The following is a 15,337-nucleotide window of genomic DNA, read 5'->3' as shown; positions in this document are numbered from 1 at the left end:
ATGTCTATTATTGCCAAGTGGCATTAGAAAAAGTGCTCAGGACCGACTGGCATCCCGGATAATCTGTGCCGGCTAAAATTGGCCTGTGCTAGAAATCCTCAGCTCTCGCCAAAAAAATTGTTGTTATTGAATAGGCGAAATTATCTCAACCAAAACAAGCCACTTGATTCATTGGTCACACATGGAGGCATCAGAGTTTACAGAACTCTTTTACGCAGCTTCAACAGAAATATTAGCAACACAAATAAATTGAGGCAGTGCCAAAAGTATTTATGAGTTTGATAATCAATTCCATTTTTTTGGAAAAAGGTTTAAGGATCCGCTTAAAATTTGCCAACGAACACACCTGCGTTAGAATATGTATGTTCTAATTGTAAGCTACACGACCCTGAAAATTTAAGTCAGGCCAATATCAGCTTGATGCTTTAATCGGTTTAATTTATGGCACTGCTTTGAAAATTAGCAAGAAAATCCCACGTTTAATTCACAGCAGAAAATGCGCATTTTCCTCATTCATCTCCGAAACTAATAATTACCATAATAAAAAGTAATAGCTCCGCGGGAAGTCTAGTCATGTTATTGGTCTGAAACGCGAGATAAACGAGAAGGCCAATTACCCGTCCGCTCCGACACTCATAATCTTTTTGCTGCGAACAACAAACAGAGTGCCCGCATGACGAGAATAATTATGGTGCGAATCGGGCGAGCGGTGCGCGTAAATGAAATTTATTTACCGAGAAGTGTGTCAAAAAGAGCAAAGCACTAACTTGTCTCGTTACGGGTACAAATATACACACGCGTGCACACACGTAATGAAAATTTGGCGTGCGCCGTTTCTGTTTTTGAAAGAGCTAGACCCCCAGCTTGAGCAGCATCCTTGATCGCTTGCCAAAAAGTCACGTGACTCGTGCGATGATGAATCAAGGACCCTGGTGAATTACCTTGTAAATAATTGGGGCAATATCGAGGATGACAGATGGTGTGTGTACCCATACTCTTCCGACGTAAAAGTGTTTGCCGAAAATTATCGTGACGGCCCATTAAGTAACAGTTTCATCGAGCCAGCAAAAGAGTTTCTAAATTGCAAGATCCTCGCGTGGCAATTTTCTTCTCTCTGACGGTTTCCATTCTGAAGTTTGATTCCAATAATTAAGTATAAAAAAACAGATTTATGATTGCACGTTAAAATGAACTCGAAAACATTAAAATTAACAGTTTCAACCTCTCTTGATATAAATTTGTTCTACTTAGGAAATAAGCGTTTCAAGTGAGCAAACCCGACAAATTATTTTTCCCAGAAGAAAACGAAGCTCTAGACAAAATAAATTGCGTGTAAATTTGCAAATTGAGCACTTCAGGAAAAGGGCTAATTTCCCAGCAATCCAGAGATCGCGATAATGGTGCTGAAAAAGTGCTGCTGCTTTTTAGGCGGCGAGTGCTATTATGCCGGGACCAGCGTTGATTGGCCGTGCGTGTTTGTCCAAATTATCGGGGCGGCCCGCCCCTGTTGCAGGTGCCATATGCGCTGCTGAGCTCCATCCTCGCTGCCAGATTAGCGGCCGTGATGCACGAAATGTGTAATGACAAGTGGCTCCGTTATCTGCGAAGTCAATGACTCTGGGTCGGCGCCGCCCGAGCGGCAGGCAGACCCGCGCCACTCACCAAGCCCGCCGTCTGCGGACCTCCAAGGGGCACTCGACGCTCGCACTTTCATCACCGCAGACGATCGACGCTGATATTGCCTTTGCTTTTGCACACTTGTCTCGCCCGCCCCCCGACGAGCTGCTCTTTTTCTGCAGTCCCGGCCGGCGTCACCAAACTTTCTTCCGACCAAATTTTTGTTTTTGGTCGGTGACCCCGGTGTATTTTATTTTTTATTTTTATTATATTCCCTCTGGTGAACACTTCGGGTTACCGTCTACAAAGTCACGGGCAGAAAAGCACACGAGTGCGGTATGCTCTGCTGGCGTCGCAGAAAAATAAACCTGATTTCTGCCTCTTGCGAAGAAGAAGAGCCCGCTTCTCATTTATTAGAGTTGCTGAAAAATTGTTAACTGTGGTTCAAATCGCGACTTTTGAGATGGAGAAATGCGGGTGTCATCCTGGAGGAGAATTAATTTGATATTTTCCTCTGGGCGTGCCGCTGGGAGATGAAAGCGTAATGCAATAGCTGAAAGTTTTCAAACGAATGTTGCAGAATTTCGCAAACATCCGCGCGCTTTGTTTGCCTGCACCGCGTTTTCCTCCCCCTGCAACTTGTTTCCACTGGCCGATTTCGGAAACTCGATTCCCGTCTTGAGTTTTGAGTTTCACGCACCGGACAAAGGGAGGCTGTTTTCGGTTTTCTTTCTGCTTTTTGCTTCACTGGCCATGCGCGCACTGTCTTTGTTGCGATTGTTTGTCTGTTTCCAAGCGTGACCAGCCAGTTGGTGCTCTTATTCTTACTCCGTCCGTCGCTGCCTCTCCAGACCAGGCGCACATTTTCATATATTCATTATTCATTTCGCTGTGCACCGGCCGAACGGCGAAGGTTCACGCTCAAATTCATTCAACTTTACCCCACTGCTTGCATAGCCCACGAACGAGTTCAGGTGAGCGGAAAATCTTTTTGAAAATGCAAATGGCAACAGCAGGCATGATACGCAAAAAATCAAACGACTAGATTTATCAGGATTTTGACTTTCATTTATGTAATTTAAATGCAAAAATATTTTCATCAGTATGACTTACAAATATATATTTACAAAGTAGTGTACAGGGCTTTTCCTTATTAATTATTAAATTAATTGACTAATTGAGATCAGGTAATTATCGCAACAACAATAATTAACAGTTCATCACACCTCTGTTGCGACAAAATCGAGGGGTGCAGATAACACTGCGTCGCCGCAACTTGAGTCTGGGATTGAATAAATCGTCGCACACTTTCCGTAGATGCACGACGTGTCTTTACAACAGGCCGACGACGGTCCTGGCGTGCACTCACTTTTCTTGAAACCTCCAGGGTCACTGCAATCACAAAAAGAGAGAGGGTCCCAGGTTAGTCAAATGTTAAAACAACCTAAGAAATTTGCAGAAAGAATGGCAGAAAAATGCGACACTCACCACATTGAAGGTTGGCAGCACTGCTGCGATTCCAGACTGGCTTTGGACAGTCTGTTGTCTGCGTCTCTGAAAGTGCGGTTGGTGTTGAGCTTGGCATAGTCGTAGCTGACTGTCGCGTAATCGTTCTCGCCGCGTAGCCTGTTGTGAATCATTTCTGGCCGTTGACCGCTGGCCCGAAGGTTGGCTTCGTTCTGCATGCGGGCCATGGTGTCCGCTTTTTTCTGCTCCATATCTCTCCTCTTCTTTAAACATATGATGATCGCGGTGCCGCTCAGGATGAGCAAAACAAAGGCGGACGACAGCACCAGAACCACCATCAATTTCTGCCTGTCCAAGTATTCTAGATCCTCGTCCTGCATGGTAAAAGAAGCAAATTAGCAATCAAGCGAAATTCTACGGCAATGTCAATACTTACACCAACTACGAGATATCCTTTATTCACGTCTTTGCTCACATCACGCACATGTTCGCAGGTCGGGCCGAAGCGCTCGGGCGGACACATACAGATAAATTTGCCATCCATCTGGCTTTTGCACGTGGCTCCTTGGTGGCAAGGATTTGCGGTGCACGGCTGCGTGAGACTCTCGCAGAACTGGCCGTAGTATGGAAGGATACATTCGCACATGCGGTAGCCGTTTTTGTTCACGCACTGCCCACCTGGAAAAGCGCAAAATTGACATTTTAGAATATTTTTGAACTATCATGGGACTTTACAGCACATTTTTTCAATGCAAGCCATTTTAAAATTTAGTGGATGGTGATGTGACAAAAGGTAACGTGATGTCATGTGTTATTTAAAAAAATATTTTCAGCAAGAAACAAAAATCTTTTTAAAGTCAAATTAAGCACGCGAAAGAAAATGCAATAACTAATAAAATAGTTCAGTGCTGTTAAAATATAGAACAAAACGAGTTTAAATTCCGAGAAATGTTTCCTTACCGTTTTCGCATGGGCGAGTGTCACAGTCTTTCGCACGGTTTTCGCACAGCTGCCCATAGTAGCCTACGGCGCATTTGCAAACGAAGTCTTGAGCCCCGGGGGGCGGAAGGCGCGATTCACAGGTGGCTCCGTTCATGCAGGGGTTCTTGGAGCAGCCGCTCTCCAGCTCGCAATGTGCACCAATAAAGCCTTGAGGACATACGCAGTGGCCCAGCTGAAGAGAAGAGAACACGACCGTCAGAACATGAGGATTTTTTCAACCAAACAGGCAGGTGGGAATTCAAATTTTTTCCGGCGTGCATGAGAACCGCGCGAAGAACAAAAGACCTATTAAGGCTAATTAAATTGCAAAAAAATTTGAAAAAATTTGGAAAAACGCCCGCGTTATCTGCGCCGGCCAATTTCGGCGTACAGAAGCAATTTCGCGCGCAATTATTGTTATTATATTTTCATTTCCTGAGTTCTCACGTTTGCAGGCCGAACATGAATTATCGCGCGGTCCCGCTCGGCTCCGCGGCACGCAATTTGCAAAGATACGTGAATCGAATGCGAAGCGAAATTAGGAAAAGCAAACAGCGAAAGAAAGGCCGGCCAGCGGGCAGCAGTTGCGAGCGAGCGACCGGCAGAAGAAGCGTCGTGGGCGAAGGAAAGGCGAAAATAATAATAATTCCCATATATCCTCGCGCTTGATACATAAATATTAATTCCGTCTGCGTGGAGCTGGGAATCATGCGAATCGCGGCAGGCACGCAGCCGACATAAAATTCTCGCCATAAAAATAGACAAAAACGCTTGGTGGCGGCCATGAGTGCAAGGGGGTGGCGGTGGCAACGGACGGGGGACTTGATGAGTCGCTCGAGAATGGAAACTCACCTCATGGCAATGTCCACCGTTCTTGCAGCTCGATGCATCGCACGTCGTGCCGACCGGCTTTCCACAATCTACGCCCGTGAAGCCTTCGGTGCAGTTGCAGGTGTAGAGACCCGAGCCGGTGTTGAAGCAGGTGCCGTTGTTCTTGCACGGCCGGTGGTGGGTGCAGTAGTTGAGGTCCTCATCGCACATGAGGCCACCCCAGCCTTGGTCGCAGATGCACTCCCACGGCTGGTTGCAGGAGCCGTGGCGGCACGAAGGGTAAATCTGGCACTGGTCGCACCTATCGCCTATCCACCCTGGCTTGCAACTGGGGAAAGATAAGAAAAATGAGGATCGATCAGTTTTCGTCTTCGGATCTTGTGCGAAATATGCCCACGGAACGATATATTAAATGTTCCAGAACGCCGGCAGGTTTATCAGATATTTCAAAAGTCACGACAACTGTGAAAAAATGCGCTCGAGTGCGGAATGAATTAAAAGAAAAAATCTTGATTGCCGCGGCATTCGTGATTTCAATCTTGCTCAAATTGGTTAAACGCTGGAGAATTGTTATGATAAATACGACTTTGAAATAGTAATAATAAAAATTTCCTCGGTCGGGCTGCGCCTCCCGAGCGGGCTTAATTGCCCGTTTAAGCGAATTTTGCGACATTTGCAGAAATTCGCGAATTCCGCAAAAAAGAGCAGACGCGGATTGGCAGTCGGAGTCGGTGTGCGCCGACTGTGCGAAAAAGGCGTAAAAACGGTCGTGTTCGGCGGTTCGACCTCAAGAAGAAGTGAGGTGTGCGAGCGCGAGCCGGTGTTTTGTGGCGCCGACGGTACAGAGAGGCCTGTGATGTGAGCTGAATACCAGCCACACACCGTGGGAACCGCAGCATGGGAATCGAGAAAGGCGCTGCGCGAAAATTCCATTCACAACACCCAGGCTGGGATGCACCGCTCCGACCCTTGGATGCAGCCACCCACACCCCACCCCTAGTGCGAATCGCACCCCGAGCCGGCCCCACCCGCCCCCGAAACCCGAATTCTAGGCCAATCGGCGGTGGGCGCGGACGGTCGCTCGGTCGAACAGGTTTCGTCCGATTTTTGGCTTCCTTTGTCATTAGCCCCGTGCTTTAATTAAATGTGACAACTAATTTTCTAAGGATGCCACTCTGATTGCGGAATGAGCCGGCGAGTGAGCGAGCGGACGAGACAGACCGGCTGCTTTTTACATATACATACACACGTAATATCAAGCAAGCCACCTTTGACAGCCTGAGAGAGGACAACTTGCATGCGTGCACATGTGTGTGCTCTCTTACTTTCGCTTTTTCCTTTAAACCAGCAAACCGGCCCGATTGAGCAAATTTGTGCAACGCGTGGGTACGGAGTGTATCTGTGTGTGTGTGAGAAAATCGGTCCTCTGGCTGGCTGGCTGGCATCTTCCTGCTCCTCGCAGACGCTCGGCAGATTGAATCACTTCGCGAAATTAGACGCCGGCAGACGGAACCCCTTTGTGTGCGTGCAAAGCGCGTTTTCCGGCCGATTGAAACGCAATTGCACCCCGCGAGCGAGCGCGCGTCAAGTGTCAGCCCACCCTCTCGAGTCCGCCACCACTTTACTCATGCCACTTGGCGTGAATGGTGTAAAATCGTCTGAGGACGTTTTTGGTGCAAAAAGACCCGTTTTTGTCTCAAGCAGACGCAGATGTTTTTACAAGACAATCTCGGAGCACCGTGAACTTGAAATTGACAGCTGCTCTTTAAGTCCAGGTGCCGATTTATTTATTATCCTCGAGCTGGTAATCGCATAACAACGAGAGCAATGTGCAATTCATTAGTCTTTTATATTTTTTTCTTTTTCTTTCGAGTACTACGTCAGTGTAGACGTCTCGAGCGGAATACTAAGGCCGGTTTAATGGCGGATACAATAAAAAGACATTGCAAAATTTTCGCGAATCTGGTTTGCAGTGTCAAAATTTAATCTTACAAGCTTCATCGGTTAGGACTTTTGTCGGACCATTATCCACTCCACGTCTTTCCCATTTTCCTTTTTATAAAATGCTAGTTTTAGTTAACATATTAATGAAGCTAAAACATTAAACATTTAAATTTCATCATGATTCCACCTGTCAGAGAGGGTCCTCGCCAGCTGGCATAAATTCCCCAAAAGGCGCATCAAAATTAAATTTTCGTGTTTCCATGTGGGGAGGACTGATCCGAGTCGAGACGTAAATAAAAGCTTTATGCCGCGCGACCCGGGTTTGCGAGTGAAAAGATCGATTTCCGGCGGCGTTTCGACCAATTTGCGTCGTTTGTGAAGCAAATTCCGCGTGAAAGTGGCATATGAAGACGGACAAATGTGTGGAAAATGGAGCCGCGCAGAGGGGACTCTTTTTGGAAACGAGTCAGCGCGCCGTATTTGTAATTCAAATGCGCTCACTCTGTGTGTGCGAGTGTATATATGTGTAAGTGTTCACATAAAGCAGCAGCAACGGCAGCGGCGCAGTGAACACGCTGGCGGATTTATTTGCATGCGCGTCTGCCACAGCAGTGACAGCCACCGCCGACGGCAGCAGCGCGCGCGTGCATGCAGCGCCGGCCGGTGACACCGCCGGGGGTGCACCAGGGGGGTGGTTTTCGGCCGGCGAGCCTAGCCATCCCCTCGCTCATCCGCATGGACACCGAGACTGTTTTGTCAATTTTAATGAGCGCGCGCTGTGTAGATGGGAGAGCGGCCAGCCGCGAGTAAATAAACTCTTATTTTAACTTTCAAACGGAAAGCGATCCTCCGCGGCAGCGATTTCATTTCTACACGATGCTCTTTTTTCTCGAATTACTTGGGAAATCGAAATCACGCTCGAGTTACACCAGCCGAAGGGGTAACTGTATTTTTATGGATTTGGGCCGGGAACGAGCGCGCGCGCCATTTAACGGCGCGTTAAATACGATACTCCTCCGAGACCGCGCGTGGCTCGCACAGTTTCACTGATTTTCAAAACTAAAAATCGGTTTATATACTCACTCGCAGACGCCGGGCCTGCTGCAGAAGCCGTTGACGCAGCCCTTCATGCACAAGGATTTATCGCAGTAGTCGCCCGTGTAGCCGGGATTGCACTCGCGTTTGCCCTGCCGGTTGCAGGTGTAGTGGCCAAAGGTGTCATCGCGCGACTTGCACAGCACCTCGCACCCTTCACCGTAGTAGCTGGCGTCGCAGGTCACGCGGTATTCGTACTGCAGCGACATTTGGTCCTTGAATAACCTGGCCGGCTTGAACTCCGTGCCGACGTCCACGTTCTGCTGAAGGGTGTGCCTTAAGAGCAGCCGTCGTTTGCCTGAAACAGGGGAAATAAACACATTATTATTTCTGTTTGCGAAGTGCCTGGGCAATTAAGTCAGCAAGCCAAATTTACACGCATAACCCCGTCGCGATGACAATTACGGAGGGTGTTTTGTAACTTTTGACTGCAGTCCAAGTCTCGGGCCGAGAAATTACACAGCGCTGGCTGCAGATAAGGCGGAAACCGGCCTCGAGGAGGAGCAGTTCATCGGAAGCCGAGTGTAAATAAATAACTGCACGTGCCAAGGAAAAAATCATTTGCGAAAATCATAGTTTGGCGAGCGAGCAGAGAGCCACGGATATATATACGTTTCGCACTGGTCTCCGAAAGCGACCGCGTCTCGGGGCTATGAGGAAAATCTATACACAAGCAGCGTGACTTTGGCAGCCTCTCAATTCCGCTGTATACGCGCAGAAAATAAGAAAAAAAAACGAGTAAATTCGGTCGAGTTGAGGACTCGAGTGAATCGATGTGAAAAGGGAGTGGAAAATGGGCAGCAAAAAGCACAGGAAACGAACACAAAATTGACAATCGAATGATTCTCGGTAAAATTGTCTCCCTGACGGCGCAATGGAGCGAGACGCGTGTGCAGTAGACGCACCATCCTCCGTCCGTCTCGAGAGCAGTGAACAGGAAGAGCCGTGGAAATAAACTCACTCGGCCTGCTCACAACACCGCACGCCGAGGTGACAAAAAAGAAGCACTCGGCCGCTTTTTTTAGCCGCGGCCAGCGAGCGCCCATCGCTTCTGCTCTCCAGAAGAAATTTCATTTTCGAGACGAGCGAGAAAGAGAGAGAGAGAGAAAAAAAACAAATCGATTCCATTGTGGAAATCACTGCGTGAGTGAATTATGAGAGAGTCGGTGGCGGTTCTCAGCCGATTGAGTGGCGTGATTAATTAACACTCGCTCGCCCGCTTTTTATTCACTTCGGCGGTTAACCAAATTAATCAAGACTGTAAATAAGAGAAAAATTTGCAGTGCTATTCGAACGAGACGAAGACGATCCACTCAACTTTCTAAATCTGCATTCAAGAATGTAAATAAATTTAAAACTTGTTTACAGGTGTTTTTCACGACGCCACTTTGAATGCCAATCAAGACGAGTTTGCTCATATTTGACAGCAGCAGCAGCGGCTGCGGCGGCGGACAGGGAGAGGGAATGGTATCTCACGTAAGAGCGGAGGGAAAATTAAATTTATCGCTCTCGACTGCCAGTTTATGTACTTGCAGGTGGATAAAAACACGGCAACTCGCGGGATGAGCTAATGGCTGGAGATTTTCATCAACTTTCGCTCGCGAATGCCGACTGCGCGAGACCTATTAAAAGCGGCAGGTGGAGAAGACGCGCGTCTTCGAATTCAATTTTTGCGAATTTGACCGATCACTTTCCATTGCGTAATTGGCGAGCTGTCACCGTGCGTTTGTTTGTTTGTTTTTTCCCCCGGCTCGAGAACAAATTTCGGCAGCACGATTATTTAACAATAAAAAACCAGTTTCGCTGGCAGCGATCTGGAGAAGAAAGAGAGAAAGAAAGACGGGCACTTTCCGTGAAAAGAGAGGGAATAGGCAGCCGAGTTACGCGTGCGTCTGCCTTTGGGCCGGCGGTGGGCCCCGGGGGCGGCGAGGGCACTCACGCGACCCATCGGAGCAGGCCCGCCGCCGCACCATTCAGATAAGGCAGGAGATTTTAAAGAAAGGCTGGCTGTTGCCTGTGTGTGAGAAAGGCTCCTTCCTGTGGCGAAAAAGAAGCAGATGCCGGTCTGGCATATGGAGTGGATGGATGGAGGACGCCAGGTGTGTTTCTCACCATTTACAACAGCACGGAGAGTAAAAAACAAACCCAATTGGGCTGCTGCAGCGGCGGCGGCAGCAGGTAGCCAAGCTGAAGGCGCCCGGCTCAGGGCCGCCGTAATTTTTTTCCCCGTCAGTGGTTGCTGTTTGATCGTGCATTCAGGGGGTGCGGAATAATCGTATGATGCTTTCATACTCGCCCCTCTCGCGTCAACCCCGACCGTTACGCGCGCGCAGGGGGAATTTAAAAAGACAGGAAGTGTAACGACCAACGCTGCAAATGCGGCAAAAGACGAGTTTGGCGAAAAATACACACGAGAACGCGCGCCCGGCCGTAATTAATGCGGCATTTAAACTGCTTGCCGGCGCAGCAGCAACGCAGGAAGACGCATTATCGGTCAAGTTCAGGCCAAGTTTGCAATTAAAACGCGCGCGCGCGATAAAAGCAGGCGGCGGGCGTCGCGCGCGGTCAGCGGAAATGGACGCTGCTCGCGGCATTTGCCGTCAAAAACGGAATAAATTCGCAACTGTTTCCAATCATCGAAAAGGAAGTGCCGCCGCGCAACAGCAGAGGAAGGATGCGTTCGTTTATCGCAATTTTCGCAGCAGTTTTTTTTCTGCTGCTCTAATCGAGGTCGTTCCTCCGCAGACGGGGGATGCAATATGCAGTTCCTTTCCTTAAGCCACAGAGCGCTCCTCTCTATTGACTATATCAAAAGCGAGTATTTTACCAGAACAGCAGCTGGCTTGTTTGGAGAGTAAACAATTCTTGAAGAGGGTAGGAAATCCGGATAAATAGACAAGGAAGACGCCAGGCGGAGGAGAGATTTTACCACGACCCTCGCAGGCAGCGTGTGAAAAAGCTCCGCTTCAAATTATCGCGCATTCGGTTGGCGAAATGAAATATTATCCCCGAAGAAAAAGAAGGTGAATGGGTGCTACACTTTTGTGTCGAAACAAACAAAGACGCCAGCAGTAAATTAGGAAAAAATCACAGAGGCCGCCGAGCCGAAAATCACGCTCGCAACTTAATTAACGTGAACGGCCATAATCATATCGAATGAAACGGCAGTGCTAATAATTCCGAGAAGCTTTTCCATCTGCCTGAGCGCAGCCAATAAAACCGATAGTAATTTGAATGAAAAATCACGAGAGCTTGGAAACATAAAATTATTATTAACAATGCGCGCAGGGTGTGTGAGATGTGGAAAATGGAGATGAGTTTTTTTCTCCTCTCGGTTTATGGCTCGCATGCTGGACCCGAAACATGCAATTGGGCTGTGGGAACCTCGCCGGAGAGATCGCGTGCAGTCGGAAGTGGCATATGTATCTCCACCTTACTGCTCAGGTAGTTTGTTTTAGCCGTGCTGCCGTTGCTGCTGCTGGCGAGCGAGCAGCGTGGAAGCCTCAGAGCTGAGGAAGTTGCCGCCGCCGTTGGCCAAACACACACGCATACGCACTCCCGATGCTCCTCATCCAGAGGACACGTCGCACAGATCAACTTTCAGCTCGCCATTCATCAATCTATATCCGCCGCAGGAAGAAAGAGCGGACGGCAGGCAAAAACGGAAACAGCTAGGGGCTCACCGAAATTTAAAGAACGCGCTGCACGCGTAGTGTGCCGCAAGGGTTAAAGCACTGATTGCGTTAAAAGTTTTTAATTTTCGAGCAGAAGCGTTGGGAAAAGTTGTGCAATAGGCGGAAAAACTGTAACGGCCCGCGTGATGACCCGCTAAACGGATGCTCATTAAGGAAAGTCGCTCTGCTATACAATGGCGGCATCAAAGGGTGGACAGCGTTGCCAATCGCAATGACCTTGGACCCAGACGCAGTGTAAACAAGCAATAATAAAAATAATTTCCGTCGTAAAAATTAGCCAATTTTAGAGCTTTTGAGAGAGCGGCGCAACAATGTTGCAAAAAGAGCTCGATTTAGTCCTTGCCGAAATACGTTTAGGAGCAGACTTCGTTCGACGGCAAAACACAATGTCGGGGGGCGAAAGAACTGTCAGGCTGCCAAGTCGATTATATGCACTAGATAATTAAACAATGTGTGCAGCAAGTTTAATGAAGAAATAAACAAACGCGCGAGCAACAGCAGCGGAACGGCGAGCAGGCCGCGATAATTCGGACAATGGATAATTACATTGTACTCGGATCTACAAAAAACGGCGAAAGGGGTTGTGCGCACGAAATCGAAAAGAGATAAGAAGCATGGTTTTGTGTACTCACCCCGTGTTTCGTTGGAGTCGTGCCAGGCCTCGACTATCAGCGAGAAGGTGCGCTGATAACAAACGATAAATAATTATTAGCGATCAGGTCACGCTTGCTTCTTCAGGTTGTGTTTTTTTACGAGCAGCCGAATCACGACTCTCGGTCATGCCTGTGACCTCTCGAGCAGACTTTCCCCTCTTTAATTACCGAGGAGCCCTGCCTGCCTGCCTGCCTTGCCCGGCCAACTTGGATAAACGTGGAAGGATGGATCTCATGCGCGGTCGGTCCGTTTGGACGGGCCCACCGAATAATCACCTACGCCGGCGTTGCAGCCAGCTCAATTTATGCCCACCTTCCTCGACCTTTTGGCAGCCGCGTCGGCCGGGAGAGAAAAACATTTAATGAAGTTGTGCCTACCTCGTGTGTACAAGGAAAGAAAGAAAGAAGAATCCGAGCATTGTTTCACGATTTAGTGGAGGAGCTGCGCGCATACACACACACACTCCCGCACCCGAGATTATTACAAAAAATAATTTAATGAAAAGGAGGTGGTCAGTTAGGCTTAGAGGAATGGGTTCCCGATAAAACGGCGGCAGGTAGGCAGACGCGGGCAGCGTTATTTATGGAAAAGGTCTGGACATCCCGAGCAGGGCACTTTGTTTGAGGCAGAAGCGTAATCCAAATGCGCACGCAAAACGAATTTCAGCTGCTCATATCACTGAGGCGGCATTATTTGGGAGATGCAGGCTGGATTTGTTCACTTTTCACTGTTTGGGGTGGTGCGGTGACGCGGGTTTTGCACGATGGATTCGCCGGCTTGCGTTGTGCCAAATTCAGATTCTCGCCGTCGGAGAGAGAGAAAAGGGCTTGGCGTTGTTTCGACGGAGCTTCTTCTTTAGCCTGACATTAAATATACGCGAGATGAAAACGACTTGCTTTGAGATAGCATCGTTCAAAAAACTATTTTCTGCGTAAAATAACGACTCAAAAATAATGTCCGCTCCTTGATAGGAGACGGAGTTAAATAGGGGGGAAAAAAATTAAAGGAACTATTTAAGAAACTATCTTGAAAGTCTAAGTTTCGTTCAACACCAAAGCCTTTTCCTCGATCCGACGTTAAATCCAAATGATATCCAGCGGCAGATGCACTCAGAAATAATCCAATCGAGAGCTGAATAATGTCACACACGCACAGCTAGAGCACTGTCCACCTGGCAAAACCACCGCGTCCACTGACAGCACTTTGGGGGGGCGTTGACACTCACCGGCCATGTGAAATTGAAGGGGATATAGAAGTTATAGCTTTCGTTGATGAGTCTGTCTCCGAGAATTGGCGATTTGACGCTGCCAAAGGTGCAGGCCGAATTTGGGTCCACTTGGGCCTGGTAGTGCTTGAGGCACACACGGATGCTGGTGAGACACCGGCTCTCGCAGCGACTGTCTACAACATTCTGGCCGTCACAGCACTGTCCCTTGGTGTCCTGTCCGATGGGGTTCTCGAAAGTGGACAAGCGCAGCTCGAACAGTCCGCTGGCGTCGGCCTCCTGTTGGAATAAAAGCACAGTCAGATCGGCGGACACTCGACGGGGGTGGCACGCGAGGGTGGCAACGCGTCTTACCTGGGGCCACAGCACCAGCGGCAGCAGCACAGCAAGCAGCAGGGGCCGCATCTCACGCATGCATATCCTTTCGCGAACTCAGCTTCACTCGAACTGAAAACGGATGCCTCTAACCAGCCTGCTGTCTGCCGCGGAAACCGGTTTCTCACAAGCTTATCGGTTTCTGTTCGCGTGAGAGCAGCTGCCGGTGTTGCTGCCGTTGCTCCCTTACGGGGGGGAGGGAGTCGCGGAATACCGGTACGCCAGACGCAGCTGCCGCAATCGGTACGAGTGCTGCACGAGCCGGCGCGACGCAGCCGCCTCCTGGTGGATTCTGCCCGCGGACCGATTTTACATCTTATTGCGATTTACGAATTTCGGGGACAACGCAGAGTCTCGCCCTCGAATGTTTTAATTTAATTTTCTAGCAAGTTCAAACTGATTGTTTTTAATTCTGGAGAGTCGGTCCCACCCAATCAGTCCGTCGCCAAATTTTTTATGTTTCGAGTCTGTGGCTGCGTGCGGCGGCGCCAGTCGCCTCTCGTTTGCACCCCCTCGTTGCTCTCTCTCTCTCGTCTTCGTCAATCGTCGCGTAAAAATAAATGAATGGATCGCGTTTAAAAGGTCAATTTGGAAACGCGCTCTCGAAATAATCTTGCAACAAATTAAAGGAAACGATTCGACGTTCCGATTCGTACCAGTCCGCGATCAAATTAATAGCCGTTCTTCTCATTTGCTATGTTTGTCCTCATCTGTTCGTTCTGGCATTAGTGTCTTTTTCATCAGAAAGGCTGATTAATTTGTTTCGACTCGTGGCAAGCGGCGCGGCAGTTGCGCTGCTTCTGTTGATTCACGCTCTGACAAAAAGAACACCCTGTTTGGACTTGAGGACAGAAAAAGAAACAGGAAACTAAACCGAATTTCAGCGCAGTGACGACTCGATAATTTCAGCTTTCCTTTCTGTGTAGTGTACAGCGTAAAAATCGAGAACAGTTCCTCGCGGATAACAATCTGTTTATTCAAAAGACGGCGGTTATTAAAACGTTGTTCACACTTGACACATTTAAGCCCATATTTCATTCGAGCTTTGAAGGCGGGCCCTTTCCTAAATTTAATTAGCACCTTTTGGCCGACCGACGGCTGCCTCAAAATAGAAAAGAAAATTTTGTGTCGACCGCACTCATACCGATGATGGATTGGTGATTGTGTTGTGTTTTTACAATGTTACATTTTGCACTGTCCGTTTCACATGGCGTGTTGTTTCTTTGTCATGGCCTAATTATTTTAACAACGCTTCTCGCGCCGCCTCCGTAAATAAGTGGTATGTGTTCCACACACACTTCATTTTAATCGCACAGCACTTGCGCCATTTGCGTTTTCAAAGATTTCCCTAATTTATTAATTCAATCGACGCTAGTTGCGGAATCAATTTCACCTTGTTGCGTTCGTAGCTGCCATCTTTTGTGTGTTTATCTTGTTAAGTTTCCCCTCATCA

General features: G+C 48.4%; 1 protein-coding gene across 1 annotated transcript; it reads right to left on the bottom strand.

Moving 5' to 3' along the window:
* Window positions 1-2,663: 2,663 nt before the first annotated feature.
* On the bottom strand, window positions 2,664-13,969 carry LOC135942848 (neurogenic locus protein delta-like). The gene is made up of 9 exons (XM_065489177.1): window positions 13,864-13,969; window positions 13,510-13,788; window positions 12,263-12,314; window positions 7,924-8,233; window positions 4,918-5,224; window positions 4,045-4,258; window positions 3,521-3,762; window positions 3,106-3,458; window positions 2,664-3,009 (listed from the first exon to the last, which is right to left on the bottom strand). Exons 1-9 carry the CDS (start codon window positions 13,921-13,923, stop codon window positions 2,838-2,840), a joined length of 1,989 nt encoding a protein of 662 aa, XP_065345249.1. The 5' UTR covers window positions 13,924-13,969; the 3' UTR covers window positions 2,664-2,837.
* Between the last annotated feature and the right edge of the window lie 1,368 nt (window positions 13,970-15,337).

The sequence above is a fragment of the Cloeon dipterum genome, chromosome 4 (assembly GCF_949628265.1).
Source record: "Cloeon dipterum chromosome 4, ieCloDipt1.1, whole genome shotgun sequence".
Taxonomy (NCBI): domain Eukaryota; kingdom Metazoa; phylum Arthropoda; class Insecta; order Ephemeroptera; family Baetidae; genus Cloeon; species Cloeon dipterum.
Note: the sequence above shows the minus strand (reverse complement) of the source record. Positions and strands in the feature narration are given on the sequence as shown.

Coding starts and splice junctions, on each gene's coding strand:
- LOC135942848 (XM_065489177.1), bottom strand. CDS start 13,923: ATGCGTGAGATGCGGCCCCTGCTGCTTGCTGTGCTGCTGCCGCTGGTG. Junction 13,789..13,863: donor CGCTGGTGCTGTGGCCCCAG/GTAAGACGCGTT, acceptor TTATTCCAACAG/GAGGCCGACGCCAGCGGACT. Junction 4,259..4,917: donor ACGGTGGACATTGCCATGAG/GTGAGTTTCCAT, acceptor TCTTCTCTTCAG/CTGGGCCACTGCGTATGTCC.